The sequence below is a fragment of the Mytilus californianus genome, unplaced genomic scaffold (assembly GCF_021869535.1).
Source record: "Mytilus californianus isolate M0D057914Y unplaced genomic scaffold, xbMytCali1.0.p SCAF_2, whole genome shotgun sequence".
Classification (NCBI taxonomy): Eukaryota; Metazoa; Mollusca; class Bivalvia; order Mytilida; family Mytilidae; genus Mytilus; species Mytilus californianus.
Genome location: NW_026262668.1, coordinates 77519567 through 77535376, shown reverse-complemented (window position 1 = coordinate 77535376; position 15810 = coordinate 77519567). Strand labels below are relative to the sequence as shown.

The window sequence follows — 15810 nt, the reverse complement described above, 5'->3', positions numbered from 1 at the left end:
TAAGAAACAGATACTAAACACAGACATGACAAAACTAAATGCAAAATTTAAAATACAGTGGTAGAATAAAGTTTTGTTACTATTAGAGGAAAACTAAACTGATCAAGCTATAAGATGGCAGTCACTATATTCAGACCCTGGCCAAATAACTGAATAACAAGAAATGAGCTGTCAAATTGGCAGCAAACAGGGTTTTCTGTATTTTGAAGGCGTTTGACCTACCACCTTCTGTGCCTATTTTCAAATCACTCAAAGACCATAACTTCTGTATGACAAAGATATTTTGTCATCAGCTTATCTTATCTCTGTCTCTATTGTGCTATTTGAACATTCACTGCTTTTCAGTCACATTTTCTCTTTTCATTAGCATCTTAAAGAAACTTGCATTTATAAGCCCATTAAACTAATTGTAAAGAAAGAGTTCAATTTTTCCAATTATATAGATATTATAAAGTTAAGTAAGTTAATATTACTTCCATGATAATATACAGTTCATATTGTTTCAAAATGTTTGCTGTAATGGATTATTTCCTTAATATGTCCCAAAGAAGACATGTATTGTTGTCATTCATTAAGCAAGCATGCTTAATGTCCAGCTGCCAATATTTCACAAATATTTAGGATGAGAAAATATTAAACAATAAATAATAAATCAAGTAAGTAGCTTCTGAAAAGTCAATGAAGAGGTAAATTTTGCAGAAATATTGTCTTGCAAATGCTTACTATGGACCCAAAGTGATATTGCAAAGGTTCAATACTATAAAGAGAGTGTGGCATCTGCCAACAAAGAGCATCAGAATTTACTGTTCCCATTCAAACTGGACAAGCTTTGTATGAAAATAACCTGTTAGTGTACAGATCCAGTTCAACAGACATACCCCCAAAATGCCTCCTCACTGCTGGATTGGAGTTCAGATAACCATACATCTATGTACTACTCTCCCTTGTGGTGCATTAAGGTCTTTAATATCTTATGACAATTTATTTTCGAATAGATCTCGTCATTTAAATGTGACTAATATACATGTTATTGTATATATTTTGCATAAGATTGCATCCTTAAAATATTTTTCAGCATCCTCACAAGGATTGTAATACCTTGAGAGTATAGCTTCATCTCCTTTGCTCATACTATTATAGTTAACCTGATGCCAAGCAAGCTAATTCATACGTATTTGTTATCAAAACTCAAAATAAGTATAATAGGAAAAATTTCTCAATCCTGGTACAAAAATAACATTTGACATCATCCAATAACCATTCTACAAGATGAAAACAGCTCTTACAATAATACTTTTCATACTGAAACAATTCAGCAGCACTGTGAGCACAATGTCAAAATTCTGTACAACATTTATAAGATTTGAAAACTCTGAACAATTTTTATTGGTTTTAAAATGATGATTTGAAAACTCTGAACAATTTTTATTGGTTTTAAAATGATGATTTGAAAACTCTGAACAATTTTTATTGGTTTTAAAATGATGATTTAAGTATCTATGAAACAAGAAGGGAAATAAATAGCAAAGAAGCTGACACTTCAGTTTAAGCAAACTACTACAAAAACTGTTTGCACAAAATAAACACTTCACAGCTCTTCTGGAAAAACAATTAAACAACAAAATTTCTGGTAAACCAAAGTCAGTCAATGATTTTCTCTTTAGCATATTTTAATTATTTATTTATCCTGAAAACTAACAAATCATAAACATGGATTTTAAAGAAATTTCAAAACCTTTAATTTTTGCATAATGTTTTTTTCTTCACCAAATAGTATTAAAATCTAATAATTAAATTGTAAAATAATGAAAAATTGGAATATATTTGCATCAGGATTTCTATCTTTGACTTAACTTAAAAACAGTTTAAAGTTATACACTGTGATTTGTAAACAGACAAGAAGCAGACAATTTACAAGAAAAACAGTCCAAACATGGCCATTAAACTGGGTGGATTCTGTGCAAATATCTGTATGTCCTAGAGATGAAAAAGTTTGTAGGGGAAATTTGTTTCCAAGGTTGCCAATATCTTCTATATGTATACAAAAATGGTCTTTAAAAGCCTCTCTCATAAAAGGTCAGGTGATAAGCAATATTTTTCAATGACTGAAAATCTTTATGTTGACAGCAAATGGTTAAGATGTTTGTTGTATACAATACATGAATGAAGTCATCAAGGGAAAACTACAAATACAATTTTACAGATCATTTGGCAATAACTAACAAGTGAAAAGAAGTAAAATTTTCAACATTTTGAAGATCTCTATTTCATAAACTTTATCAAAAATCTTAACAGATGGCCAGTAACAGTTAACTGTCTGTTTAAATTGGTTTGTAGATAAATGTTAGTTTATTTTTCAGGTAAAATAAAGGTGTTATCAGGTAAAATTCCTTTAATCATCTTAATTACCTGCTCCTGCTCAATTCAAATGTCAACAGAGATTACAAATACAAATTTATTTTAACATAAGTATTCTAATTTAATTGTTAAAGCTTTCTTTATTTGATTAACACCTGCCTGTCTATGTATGTTTTGTCTAATCAGAACCAGTCATTGTTATTATTAAATGCTACAGGTACAGTTAAGTACTACAAGTCTTTCTAAGGGTCAAGTAATTTCTTCAGATGTCAGGACAAAGAAAAACCCGCCAAAATATAGTAGTGAATGTTTGGTTAGATATAATTAGTTTGTACATCATGTACATAGTTCTGGCAATTTTATAATAGTTTGTAATATAATATAAGTAATTATCTGTCTGTTTTCTCAACATTTCACAAGACTTTCTTTACAATGTTCACGCACATTTTTTGGTTTATTTGTTTTCTGTAATAACATTTTTATTTTGTGCCAGTCTAAAACATGATAAAAATACTGCCACTGTCCAACCAAAACTTTAAATTGATGAGTTTTGTTTTCAAGATCCAACATTTACACTTATGATGGTATCAAAAAGGCTGACTCCCAATTTATAAAAAGCTTCCTACTTTTAAAATAGAAAACAAAACATTATCACTTGAACCAATAAAGCCCTGTTAATCTACATTAGTTCCAAGACAGAACTGAAAACTCAGCATTAAGCTGAACATTTTTTTCTCTTTCTAGCTACTACCTTTACAAAATGAGGGATGATGCAGCCATCTTCAAACTGACAGAGTCTAGCTACATGTATTAAGAGATTTGACTGGCTGAAGAAATACTTGTGGATTTTCATCCTAAAAAGACATGGAATTACTAAAATTGTTTTTTGTAGCTTTACAGTTAATAATACATAAAAATGTAACAGCAATTCTCAAAAATCAACTTCCAAATATTTGACAAAAATGTAAATTTTAAGAATCTTTTTTTCTTATTCATGTACAATGAATATCAGCATATGTTTTTTTCCTTTAAATTTGTGTAGGAATGCTACCTTGATAATAAAGTATGACATTGATGACACCAGCTGTTACCTGGTGGCAACAGGTGTCAGGAAATTACTCAATAAAAATACAGGTGTGGGTACCAGTTTATTGCACCTGAGTTATAGCTGTTTATTACACAAGCTCTTAAACCTTGCTCTATGAGCCATTTATTGTAAACTTCCCAAGATATCAGTGATTCAGTAAATAAATCATAAATATTACTCAAGCTGAATGAAAACCTGTTCAAATATAATCTGAGAGTGCTAAAGCTTTGTTATAAACAAGAATATTTTAAATTTTGTTACAAATTCATAAGTTTTAGTTTCTGTGACAAAGTCATTCTAAATCTGGTTTCCTTTCATGATTTATATTTTTTGTACTTAACAATACATTTTGACCAATAAAATTCAATGAGATTTTCATTCACTGCTGAAGATGGAGAATGTGAATAAAAGCTTGATAAATATATGAATAAATATTTCTTTTGTGCCATTAAGGAACCACACCATATCAGCATACATGTGCATTCGAACTAGTCATGCCAGTATGAATATTCATGCTTGTCAATTTGTGAATGTGAATATGCAATTAACGTTCACCATAAATTTGAAACTGTTTTGATTGAAAAGCAAACAAAAAGATGATCAAACCCTAAAGCAATGAATGAATTATAGTTAAGATAACACAATGACCAAAGGCTATCCTATCAACAGGTAGTTGAAGGCACCTACAAATCTTAGCTGACCATAGCTATGTCCACTTCCAATGGTCAAATATAGGCAGATGGTCAAATCAAATTGATTTTGCAAATCTGAAGATTGTAAGATACTAGTAAGGTTTAATCAAATAATGATTAGATATTTCTAGACTGATTCAGGTCACCACTGATAAATTTTGTTCAATGGCCTTTTTGAATTTAAAGTTTTAAAATCAAGTAAATCTCTAACTACAACATCCTTTAAAATACACATACTTTTTATAAGATAAAGTTTTTTTTCTCCATTTACTCAATGATTTGTACAAGAAAAAAAAACCTAAAGCAGACAAAAGGCTCTAAGGATGGAGAATCGTTCCCCTCGTCTCTTTAAACATAAATCTAACAAAAAAAGAATGTTTCTCACGGATGATATACAACATACCGTAATACAGAACCATTCCATTGTGGTAGCTCAGAGTAGTTTCAACAGCTCAGTGCTTTAAGAGCAGATTTTTTCAAAATGTGAAAAGGCAGACAAATGGCAGGCTCCAAGTGATAGCTGAATATTTTGGATAAACTAGCTTGAACAACAAATTAAAGCACCCTTGTCCAAACCAATTATCAATAACCTTATTTATTTTTTTACCAGAATATTATATAGGACATTGCTATAGTAAGCAAAATAAAAGAAGAATGTGTCCAAGAATATGAACGCCTTTGCAATTTTTCAAGTAAAAAATGGGCATAACTCTAGAAGGGTATGTAACTCACTGCCCAAATCTGATCTCTGTCTGCTAGTTTTGGTTCTTAACATTGTAAACGAGTTTCATAAAATTTGCATGAGGCAAACTTAAGTTAGAGTGGGGAAACGAAAATGGGATGGATTGAAAGATGGACGGTCAAGGGTAACACTTAATGTCCCGTTGCCTACAGCAGGGGCATAAAAAAGGCAATAAAGTTTTACATCACACCCGTAGTACTGTAATAGTAGTATCATTGGACTTTTTTCCACATTTTGAATATGCAAGAAAGATTGCAACGGGAGTGAAACTACCAACAATCAATCCCCTAAATCTTCACTAGGCTTATTATCCAATCCAACATATTCTCCACAGCAGTTGTTCTTTAATCAATTATAAATACAATTGCATGAATATACCACTTTCCACAACTTAACATTTTTGTTTTATCAAAAGGCAGATGAGAAATATTACTAACTTTTCCATCAATATAGTTTTTCTCCAATACAAGTAAATATGGTTTAAAGTAATGTTCAGCCAGGTGAAAGACCACAATTTTATTTCTATGACAATTCACTCATATTCAAATTCTATGACATGTCTAAGGGCACCTGGTTTTTATGTTAACTAGACAGCTGCCTTTTAAAATTCCGACACACAAAAAGATCCATCTGTCTTAACAAAGGTCATTTCAAAACTTGCAATTATTTTTTGAAAGGCATATCATATTTAAGAATATTAATATTTATAAATTTTCCTCTTTTATGTACTGAATATTAGCTATAGATAGATATTGAGTACGTAGCAAACACTTTAAATAGTATTTAAAAGTACTTGTATCAATACAAAATCCAGAATAGTGGAGAGCAATGCATATGAATTATCTTTTTAACTTTTTTTATAGCTGCAAAAAGCAGGGTTACAACACTGTTAATCACAATAAATACACCCTAAAAATAACTACTGTGGATAATACGTCAGGAAGATATGGATGTATCAACTTCCTGGAACTTAATTTTTTATTAGTGTTGAAATATATAAGTTAATCTTAAAATGTCTCTGAGAAAATGCAAAATTTAACAAGTAACTGAAGCACCAGATCAAAATTGCAGTCCCTCAAATATTCCAGAAATGTGCTGCCTATATAAAGCGCATTTTCAAACAAGAGAAAATGCAGTCCATTGTGATAAAAAAACAAAGAGTATGTGAGTTTCAATTTAAGCATAAAACTTCAGTTTCTCATGTGTGAAATGTAGGTCATATAGTGGTACTGTGTTTATAATATAGGAGGGATGTAGAAGTAAAATAAAACTACTATTTATACACTTTATCATGTAGGGTAACTGAGCCATCATACATGCAAGTAACTTTACATGTACCATAATTTAAGCCCCAGTGACTTGATTGCTCCAGAACTGCTGTAGTGTGTGAAAGAATCACAATGGTTTATATCATTACATTGTATCTATGGCAAACTTAAACAAGAGTGCACATGCTGAAATGTCTTGCCTTCTTTACTAATCATTGATATTATGTTGATAGTTCTAAATATAAAGCTTTACTACAACTATCAAATAAACTTAACATGATCCAAGAAAATGAGGTCAAGGTCATATAAACCAAACAAGAAATACATGTACACCTTACAATCATTCAATACACTAAACATAGTTGACCTATTGCTTATAGTTTCTAAGATACAGACGTAACCAAGAAAACTAAACATTGACTAATGAACCATGAAAATGAGGTCAAGGTCAGATGAACCATGCCAGGCAGATATGTACAGCTTGCAATCCTTCCATAAAACAAATATAGTTGACCTATTGCTTATAGTAATAGAAAAACAGACCAAAACACAAAATCTTAACACTGAGCTATGAACCGTGAGAATGAGGTCAAGGTCAAATAAAACCGGTCAGACTGACATGTACATCATAAAAATATTTCCATACACCAAATATAGTTGACCTATTGCATATAGTATTAGAAAAAAAGACCAAAACTCAAAAATTTAACATTGACCACTGAACCATGAAAATGAGGTCAAGGTCAGAAGACACCTGCCAGCTAGACATGTACACCTTACAATCATTCCATACACCAAATATAGTAGACCTATTGCATACAGTATAAGAAAAACAGACCCAAAACACAAAAACTTAACTATAACCACTGAACCATGAAAATGAGGTCAAGGTCAGATGACACCTGCCAGTTGGACATGTACACCTTACAGTCCTTCCATACACCGAATATGATAGACCTATTGCTTCTAGTATCTGAGATATGGACTTGACCACCAAAACTTAACCTTGTTCACTGATCCATGAAATGAGGTCGAGGTCAAGTGAAAACTGTCTGAAGGGCATGAGGACCTTGCAAGGAACGCACATACCAAATATAGTTATCCTATTACTCATTATAAGAGAGAAATTAACATTACAAAAAATCTTAACTTTTTTTCAAGTAGTCACTGAACCATGAAAATGAGGTCATGGACAATGGACATGTGACAGACAGAAACTTTGTAACATAAGGCATCTATATACAAAGTATGAAGCATCCAGGTCTTCCACCTTCTAAAATACAAAGCTTTTAAGAAGTTAGCTTACGCCGCCGTCGGATCACTATCCCTATGTCGAGCTTTCTGTGACAAAAGTCGCAGGCTCGACAAAAATAGGTTTGATTGCCCTTCTTTCATGTCTTTAACACATAAATATATGTACATAATGTATGGTTATGTAGATGGCAAATTATTTTATTTCACTTAAAAAAGTTTTAATGAAAAGATTTCATAAAACAAGTAAATACCTTGTGCATATAATATGACTTGTTTTGTAATATACATTGTTGATGAGTAATAAAGACACAGCTTTCTGTACTATGTAATTCTGTGTGCTTTTTACACATCTTTTTTTTTAATGATTTTTACATGAATGTAGTGAAGCATCCACTTTTTTTCTCACTTTCATTACTAATCATTAGCCAGTAGTATAAATACACCTCCTGATCCTTAATACCAGTCAGAAGAGTGCTACTATTACTGCATGGTATATGTTATTTGTGCTTATGTGTATGGATGAGTTGATCAGCAAAACCATGCACAGTGGCCTTAAAACAAGTACATTTTCAAAGACAGGTACTTTGATTTTCTGCTGGCAGTTAGTCTTTGTAAATGCATGTACATTTACTACTACTCAGACTGTATAAAATGTCACCAGTGTCTGGGCAGAAAGTTAATGAACCAGGGTTATGTCGAAGAACATCTCATCATTTTTCTGTTTGTTATTTTTGTTATTTTACTTTTTACATGTGTATGCAGTACATGTGTTCATATAGATGTTTAAGTAAAGAAAAAGTGTCACATTTATAAGAAATTCCATCTGTTGGGATTATCAGTGAATAAAATCTCAAAACAAACAAAATACTCCATTGCAAACTGATTATCAAGAATAAATTACAATCAAAACTTTGTCAGTTTGTGTATAGCTTATAATTACAAACAGGTATGTTAGTAACTGTGCATTAGCTCAAGATTTAAACAAAAAATAATGTCAATACATGTATAACTGCAGAACACAAAACAAATTGTTATGCAGACAATCATAGGTCCAAAGAGTGTTGTTCCAAAGGCAAGAGTTATTCAATAAAACTTTAAATGGTCTTTACAGTGTTTAAATCATCTTTACAGTAGACTAATTAATGACTGCATTAAAACAATTGTCACAAAGATTTAGAAGTTCCATCCTATCAGATAAAAATATCAAATTGGACTTAAAAGATTTTTTAATGGACCAAAAACATGCCAATAATAAAACACTGTAATCAATGAAATAGTCAACACAGTCAAACTTATCTGATTTTTCTATTGTGAAAAAAGACTAAGATTTATAACACATACAGTAGCTCAAGTATATTTGTATTATCTTGAAGTAGAAACATTTCATGTATGTTTATATGTATTGAACTTACTTGTTAAATAAAATGTGAAAAACATCAATATGGTACTGAATGTTATACCATACCAAAGTACAGCAATGAGTTACATTTGTGCAGTATAAAAAAATAGAAAAGAAATGATATGGGGTACATGACACAAAATCAGTACTTGCACAGCAAAACATACACAAAGCAAAGGTACAGTGCTTTTATTGCTGTTCTTCTGTTTTCCTCTTGTCTGCAGATTGTTCTTTTTATTCTATTTTCTTATCTAATCTTACTGATGTGTTTTTCAGTTCAAATTTGCAAGAGTTTAGTTTTTATAGGGCAAAATTACACAATACATTCTTTTTCAAACATATTAATCCCCACCAAATTCTAATGTGCCTGTCCAAAGTCAAGAGCCTGTTGTTCAGTGGTTGTGGTTGGTTCATGTCTGTCATAATGATATTCATTTTTCCTACATTGTTTTGTTATAAATTAGGCCATTAGTAATCTCATTTGAATTGTTTCATATTTTTCATGTCAGGGCCTTTTAGAGCAGACTATACGGTTTGGGTTTTTCTCATTGATGAAGGTCTTACAGTTGTCTATAATTGCTTACATCCACTTCATTTACACTTATGTGGATAGTTGTCTCATTGGCAATCATACCAAATCTCCTTATTTTCATATTTTGAAAATGAACAATCTACAATTTTAATATTGATCACACACGAAAATTCAAGGTGTAATATTTGGGAGTTAATGCTAACATAATTTGACTTCTTTTCATTATTTTTCTGTTGTTAGGTTACAGTCTCATTAAGGTACATTCAACTGTATATATCCTTTTATCAGGGCTGTATAAAACTAGTGTCATTTGCAAGAAAAAATAATCTTATAAGGCAAACAGATGGAAAGTGTGCTAGTTTCAATTATTTTAAGTAACAGAAGTATGTGTGAGAAGTCCGAAAACAAGCTCAACAAAGATATCACCAAACTTATGCTGTTTTTTTCAGATGGAGATATTGAATATTTTTGTTCCATTACATCTGCATATTTGTTAATATTTTTCTACAAAATATTTGGAAATTGTGTAACATATAGCAAATTATCTCTTATGATTTTGTTGTTAAAAATTCACATTTTACATGAATATTCATGTGAAAAACACAAGGACCAACAAAAATAACTTCTAGTTTCCTGCCTCCTGGCAAACAAAATTGGGTAAAACACCTTGTATTTAACTTATTTCATTTTTATACCCTTAAAATTTAAAAACCATATATACCGTTAAAAAGTGTTTGACAAATATTTCACGGAGGCGACTGACTTGACAGATGTTTTTGTGCAGCATTTCAGAAAATCAAGGGTCCAAGAAACACACGGCATTTGAAATAATGTATTAATTCAGTGAGTCCAAGTCCCAGAACAACCCCTGTAAATATGATTTTAATTCCTTGCCAATATTTCTATTCAAAAACTTGGCTTTATACACATATTTGTAGATGGCAAATGGCTAAATCCACTACATATTTTTTACTCACACACAGTAACTTTCTCCATTACTTGCTGTTTTACAAGCAGCTCCATTCAAACAGGGATCAGGATAGCATGAAGGAAATGCTGCAAAATAAAACATTCATAATCCATTTATTTTTTTAATTCATGAATGTTGCTATTCGAAATTTTTGTTACTTAATACTGTAGGTTCTCCAACTTCTTTTGTACTTGGAAGATATTCTGGCTGTATGAAAATAAACACCAGGTTAAAATTACATTTAAGCACTCTAGTACACAAAAAATATTTAAGATGATAAACATGTGCTGCAACTTCATGGCAATAAATTAACTTCACAAAACAAAATATTAGTATACATTTCATTAAGGAACATATTTTTGTATTTTTGGGGGGAAACTTTTCATAAAATTTTTGTGATGAATGTTTTTGGGAAATCATAAATGAAACATTTGTGGTCTTTTTTTTTAAGATTCTGTGCTGTTTCTTTAATACTCTTTAAACAAATTTATACTACATGTATAATACTTCTTTATCTTTCAGGTGTAATTTTTAATGCTGAAAAGCATTTTTTCTTAATTCAAAATATAAATCATCTGATCATGTTTCATAAAAAAATTCCTGGGTTATCATTTAAATTGTACTATTGTGGTACAATCACTGCATGTTATTTTTGGGATTAAACATCTATTAGCTTATTTATGGCAAGAAGCATGAAATATTTCTTTTGTTTTTTTCTGCATTGAAATTCTATTAGCTTGAACTGGACAATGCAGAAGATCGTGTCTTCAAGATCCAGGACTTTTTATGACATTGCTGTACAAAATCAACTTTGAAGTACAGCAACTGATATTTAAGTGTAGAATTCCAAAATTTCATATCAGGAGGTTAAGCACTTTGAGCTTGCTTTCAGTGACTGCAATCATTCTTTGATACAGTATAATTATTTTGGTTATCATGTTTATTGTTTTTGTGCTTGTGTTTTTTGTCATCTTTTCTACATTTATGATTTTCCTACACTGTTTTTTTTGTGTTTATAAATTATGTGCCTTTATGTTTTTCTACTGATTTAGAAAAGGGGGGTTGAAATTTTTAAAAAATCAAAGATTAACACGGCCATATATTCATGTGCCTCTTACAAGTCAGGAACTCAGTGTTTGATATTATATGACATCATATTGTCATGTTTTTTGTTGTTTGTCAATGTATATCCCAAACGAGATATTATAACCCATTTGGGAGATTGGTCCCAACCTGTTCAAATAGCTCTAACCTTTTGAAAAAAGAATACTGTTAACTTAATGAAATTTTAAACCTCTACTAAAACTGAAATCAAAATATACTTTAAAGGTTTGAAATGTTTATTTTAACTATTAAATGTTTTTAATATGCTATTTTATAATCTCCACAAGAAATTGAAATCTCACTTGGTAATATTTTAAACAAACAAAACTTGTTTATAATTATAAGTGCATCAATACATTATGACATCATCTTGCATGAAAACAAAGAAGGCACGCGCAACGAAATGTGTATTGCCTATGTTTCAAAACATAATATCTTTATTCCAAGTTATTTTTTCTCATATCAAATTAAACCATTAAAACTTTTTTCTTTCAAAACATCATATATTCTGTAAAATAGAAAAAAGACAAGTGTACAATGGTTTAAGTATTCATCATCACAGTATTTCGATGCATGGGTATTTTTATCACTAGGACATTACCTTCAATGATGATAATTTGATGTGCAATCAACACAGCCGTCAAAAACCGTGCAAAAACCAACATAACTCCAAAATCATAATAAATCCCTTATGGAATATTCACTTAAATATCCGAACATTATTCCCAATTCAAAAATAGCACTGCAAATATACTTTTCCAAACTTTTAACATGATATTTTAAACTCCATCGTCGAATACACAAAACTTTTACAACTCGTGTTGATTTACAAACAAGCACCTTGCAGATTATGTCACTACGCGTAATTATCAAGGTATGGACTTCATAAATATTTGATTTTCTAATATATGTGCTATATAATAATCTATGAAAAGATTATGATTTATGTGTTTTCTTTAGCAGGTCTTTATTATATGTGGTATGCATAAAAAAAAATACTTTAACCGTTCTTTTGACTGCCCTATTTTATTCCGCACACCGCATCACAACTGAAATCACTTTTTGTTGACTTTGAAGTGTAACGTTAGTTCGCGGGAGTTAGACGGAGACACCGCTAGTCACGCTTGAATTGGCGTGTAGGTAACTGGCACACGACTCGTGTGTGCTTGACTGGTGGAATTTATGCCCGCAGGAACACTTACTAGAAAAGTGAAATAATTAATAAAAATGACTTTTAATAGAGCAGTCGTTTATAATATAAGTTATAAAACGACGAATAAACAGGAACATAACAATTATGGCTCACCTGTCTCAAAAAGGTCAAGTTAGCTATTTTCATCTCTATGGCGTCCGTCGTCGTCCGTTAGCTTTTGCAAATTTTCTCTGAAACTACTTGGTCAATTGGGATAAAACTTGTCAACACTCATCATTGAGGCATTTTGTTTGAAACAGATGTGTCCGATTACACAGGGACTCGGTTGGCAGATTAAAATACAATATTGTTTTTTCAATGTTTTTCAAATCTTTTTTCGTATTTCCCATCTATTTGTATTACATTATTAACGTATTTAACGTTGGCATCAATATTTCTTTGTTTTCTAGCAATGTGCAGTTTACTATCCATATCCGTGTACTGAAAAATCCTATCACAGGGACTCGGTTAGCAGATTAAAATTTTGTTTATCAATGTTTTTCAAATCTTTTTTCGTATTTCCTATCTATTTGTATTACATTATCAACGTTTTTAACGTTGGCTTCAATATTTCTTTGTTTTCAGTCTAGCAATATGCAGTTTACTAATTCAAGACCGTAACTACCACTGAGGCAAGTGAGGCAAATGCCTCACTAAAATTTCGACACTAAATTTTTTGTTTTTGTGTATTTGTATATGGTAATTGAATACGAAATATAGTCATTTGTTTTTTCTGTCTCAACCTTAATTTCTATTACTTGACATCGTTCATTTTAAATTATTCTCTTCATCATCTCATCATTACATTAACCTAGTGAACGGTAATCATTATGGATCTCTGGTTAAATCATTTGTGTAAATTTCCTGTTTATAAAACTTTGAATTTTACGAAAAAAAAAGGATTTTATTATCCCAGGCATATATTACCTTAGCCGTATTTGGCACAACTTTTTGGAATTTTGGGTCCTCAATGCTCTTTAACTTTGTAATGTACTTGTTTGGCTTTATAACTATTTTGATCTGAGCGTCACTGATGAGTCTTATGTAGACGAAACGCGCGTCTGGCGTATTAAATTATAATCCTGGTACCTTTGATAACTATAAAAACAGGCTCTTGCAGAAAAAGGAAAAGCAATACTAAAGGTGAGGATTTGATTTGATTTTTGATTTTTTTGGTGTTTTAACGCCACTTTTAAGCACCGCTTTTGGGCTATTTCGTGGCGGCCAGTTTTTTATTGGTGGAGGAAGCCGGAGTGCCCGGAGAAAACCACCGACCTTCGATAGGAAAACGGACTATCCTAGTCAATTAAGATTGGAGTCGAGTGCACCCGCACGAGCGGGGTTCGAACTCACAACCTCAGTGTTGACTGGCTAGTGATTACAGTAGTAACTACTTAGACCTCTCGGCCACCGAGGCCCCCTAAAGGTGAGGAAGGAATAGTTTTAGTAGTGAACTAATGGATGTTATTTGTGATCACAACAGGTGTTAAGAGTTCCAATATTGAATATATTTTCATTGGAACTAATCCAAAAACTATAAATAGACTGACAAATCAAGACCTGGGGCACCGCACGGGAACAGTCCTGTCTGAGTATTCATTTACCTGTTTCTCCCAACTTTATTTGTCCTCTTTACAGATAAACAAAATATAAATAATATGAAAATTTCATGGACTAGTGTTTATCCATGTTTCTTTTACCTTAAAATTTTAAAGAACATCCCATAATCCAATTCTGACATTATTGAGGGACGGTAGGACCTTTAAAACGGTATTTCGTGTTTTCTAATTCGGGACTATATATATACGGGATTACGTGTGCGGTCTTGCCATGCTCCATGTTCATCGCAATAAGGATGTCAGGAGACCAAATATTCTGAAACGATTTGACGAAACCGGTCATACAAAAATTGGCAAACTTCAATTTGAATAACAATTGTTACTGAGTCGATGTTTGTTCTGTGTTCTGGCGGCAGACCTAAATGGATATTTGGATGTTTGTCTGACATATAAATTTAGATAAAGTTGTTAAAAATTTGGTGTTAGTACATGTCCTAAAATATGAAAAATATATAAAAAGTGTTCAAAAATAAAAACTCCGGACAGCTTGTTTCAACGATGTCAAGCTCTCTGGAAATGCACAGAATGCAGGATTTTACACCTTTTTTCCCAGACCCCCCTGCCGAAAATTTTCGCCCCGCTCCGCTCGGAGATCAGTTCTGCCTCACTAAAATAAAATGCCTAGTTACGGCCTTGACTATTCATACACGTGTACTGAAAAATCCTAAAGGGATCTAAGTCGCCATTTTGAATAGCCTACCCTTCTTTAAATAAAAAATATTTAAAAATATTTCTATGTGACTATATACCTTACAAAGACACTCACGATGAGAACAGACCGTCTCTCGGCGCTTGCTATGCTACACATCTATAGAGATTTGGCGATCGATAGACAAAACGTGATTTCAAAATTTGCATCTCTTAGGTAAGAAAACTGAACTTTTTGTTGAAAATAACCTGAATTGTTAATTTATGTAAATAGATTATATCATTGAACCCTATTCAATATTTTCAGGGCGCTTATTTATTGAAAAAAAATCTAACCGGTGTCGGATTCTAGGGGAGTACGCATGCATACAGGGAAAATGTCCGAAAAAGGTTCATTTTCTGCATAAATTAGTCTAAAAAATAATTCACCTCGCTCCGCTCGTCGAACTTTTTTCGCTGCGCTCGGCGATAGTTTTGGCATCCACAACATTTCCGGCTTAGCTACGTATCTGGTTAGTTTTCTCAATTGAATTGTTTCATATTTTTCAAGTCGGGGCCTTTAATAGCCGACTACTGATACGGTATGGGTTTTTCTCATTGTTGAAGGCCGTACGGTTGCCTATAACTGCTTACATCCACTTCATTTGAACTTGGGTGGATAGTTCTCATTGGCAATCATACCACATCTCCTTATTTTTATATGGTTTAAAATGAAACAAAGGGGTTAACATGGTAAAATTCAGGATTTGTCTATTATATTGAAAACCGCAATATAGACCGAGAAAATCTGACGGGACTGATATGTTTAAAATGTTGTGATCTTCCTATTGGACAATGCTGTCAGACCACACCTTATGGGAGTTATTTTCCTTAAATGACGAAATTTGCGATTTTTTTTTATATTTTTGCATATTATCTTCTAATCTATTTGCAAATTGTTTACCT

General features: G+C 31.8%; 1 protein-coding gene across 3 annotated transcripts in view; it reads right to left on the bottom strand.

Annotated features, from left to right (window-relative positions):
* LOC127728228 (neurogenic locus notch homolog protein 2-like) overlaps positions 1–12252 on the bottom strand; it is an 80102-nt gene extending 67850 nt beyond the window's left edge. For all 3 annotated transcript variants that reach the window (XM_052235454.1, XM_052235453.1, XM_052235455.1), the window contains exons 1-2: positions 12008–12252; positions 10310–10388 (exon numbers count right to left, since the gene is read on the bottom strand). In XM_052235454.1, the coding sequence (XP_052091414.1) occupies positions 10310–10388; positions 12008–12071 (143 nt within the window). In that variant the 5' untranslated portion in view covers positions 12072–12252. The remainder of the gene's footprint in view (positions 1–10309; positions 10389–12007) is intronic.
* Positions 12253–15810: the final 3558 nt, after the last annotated feature.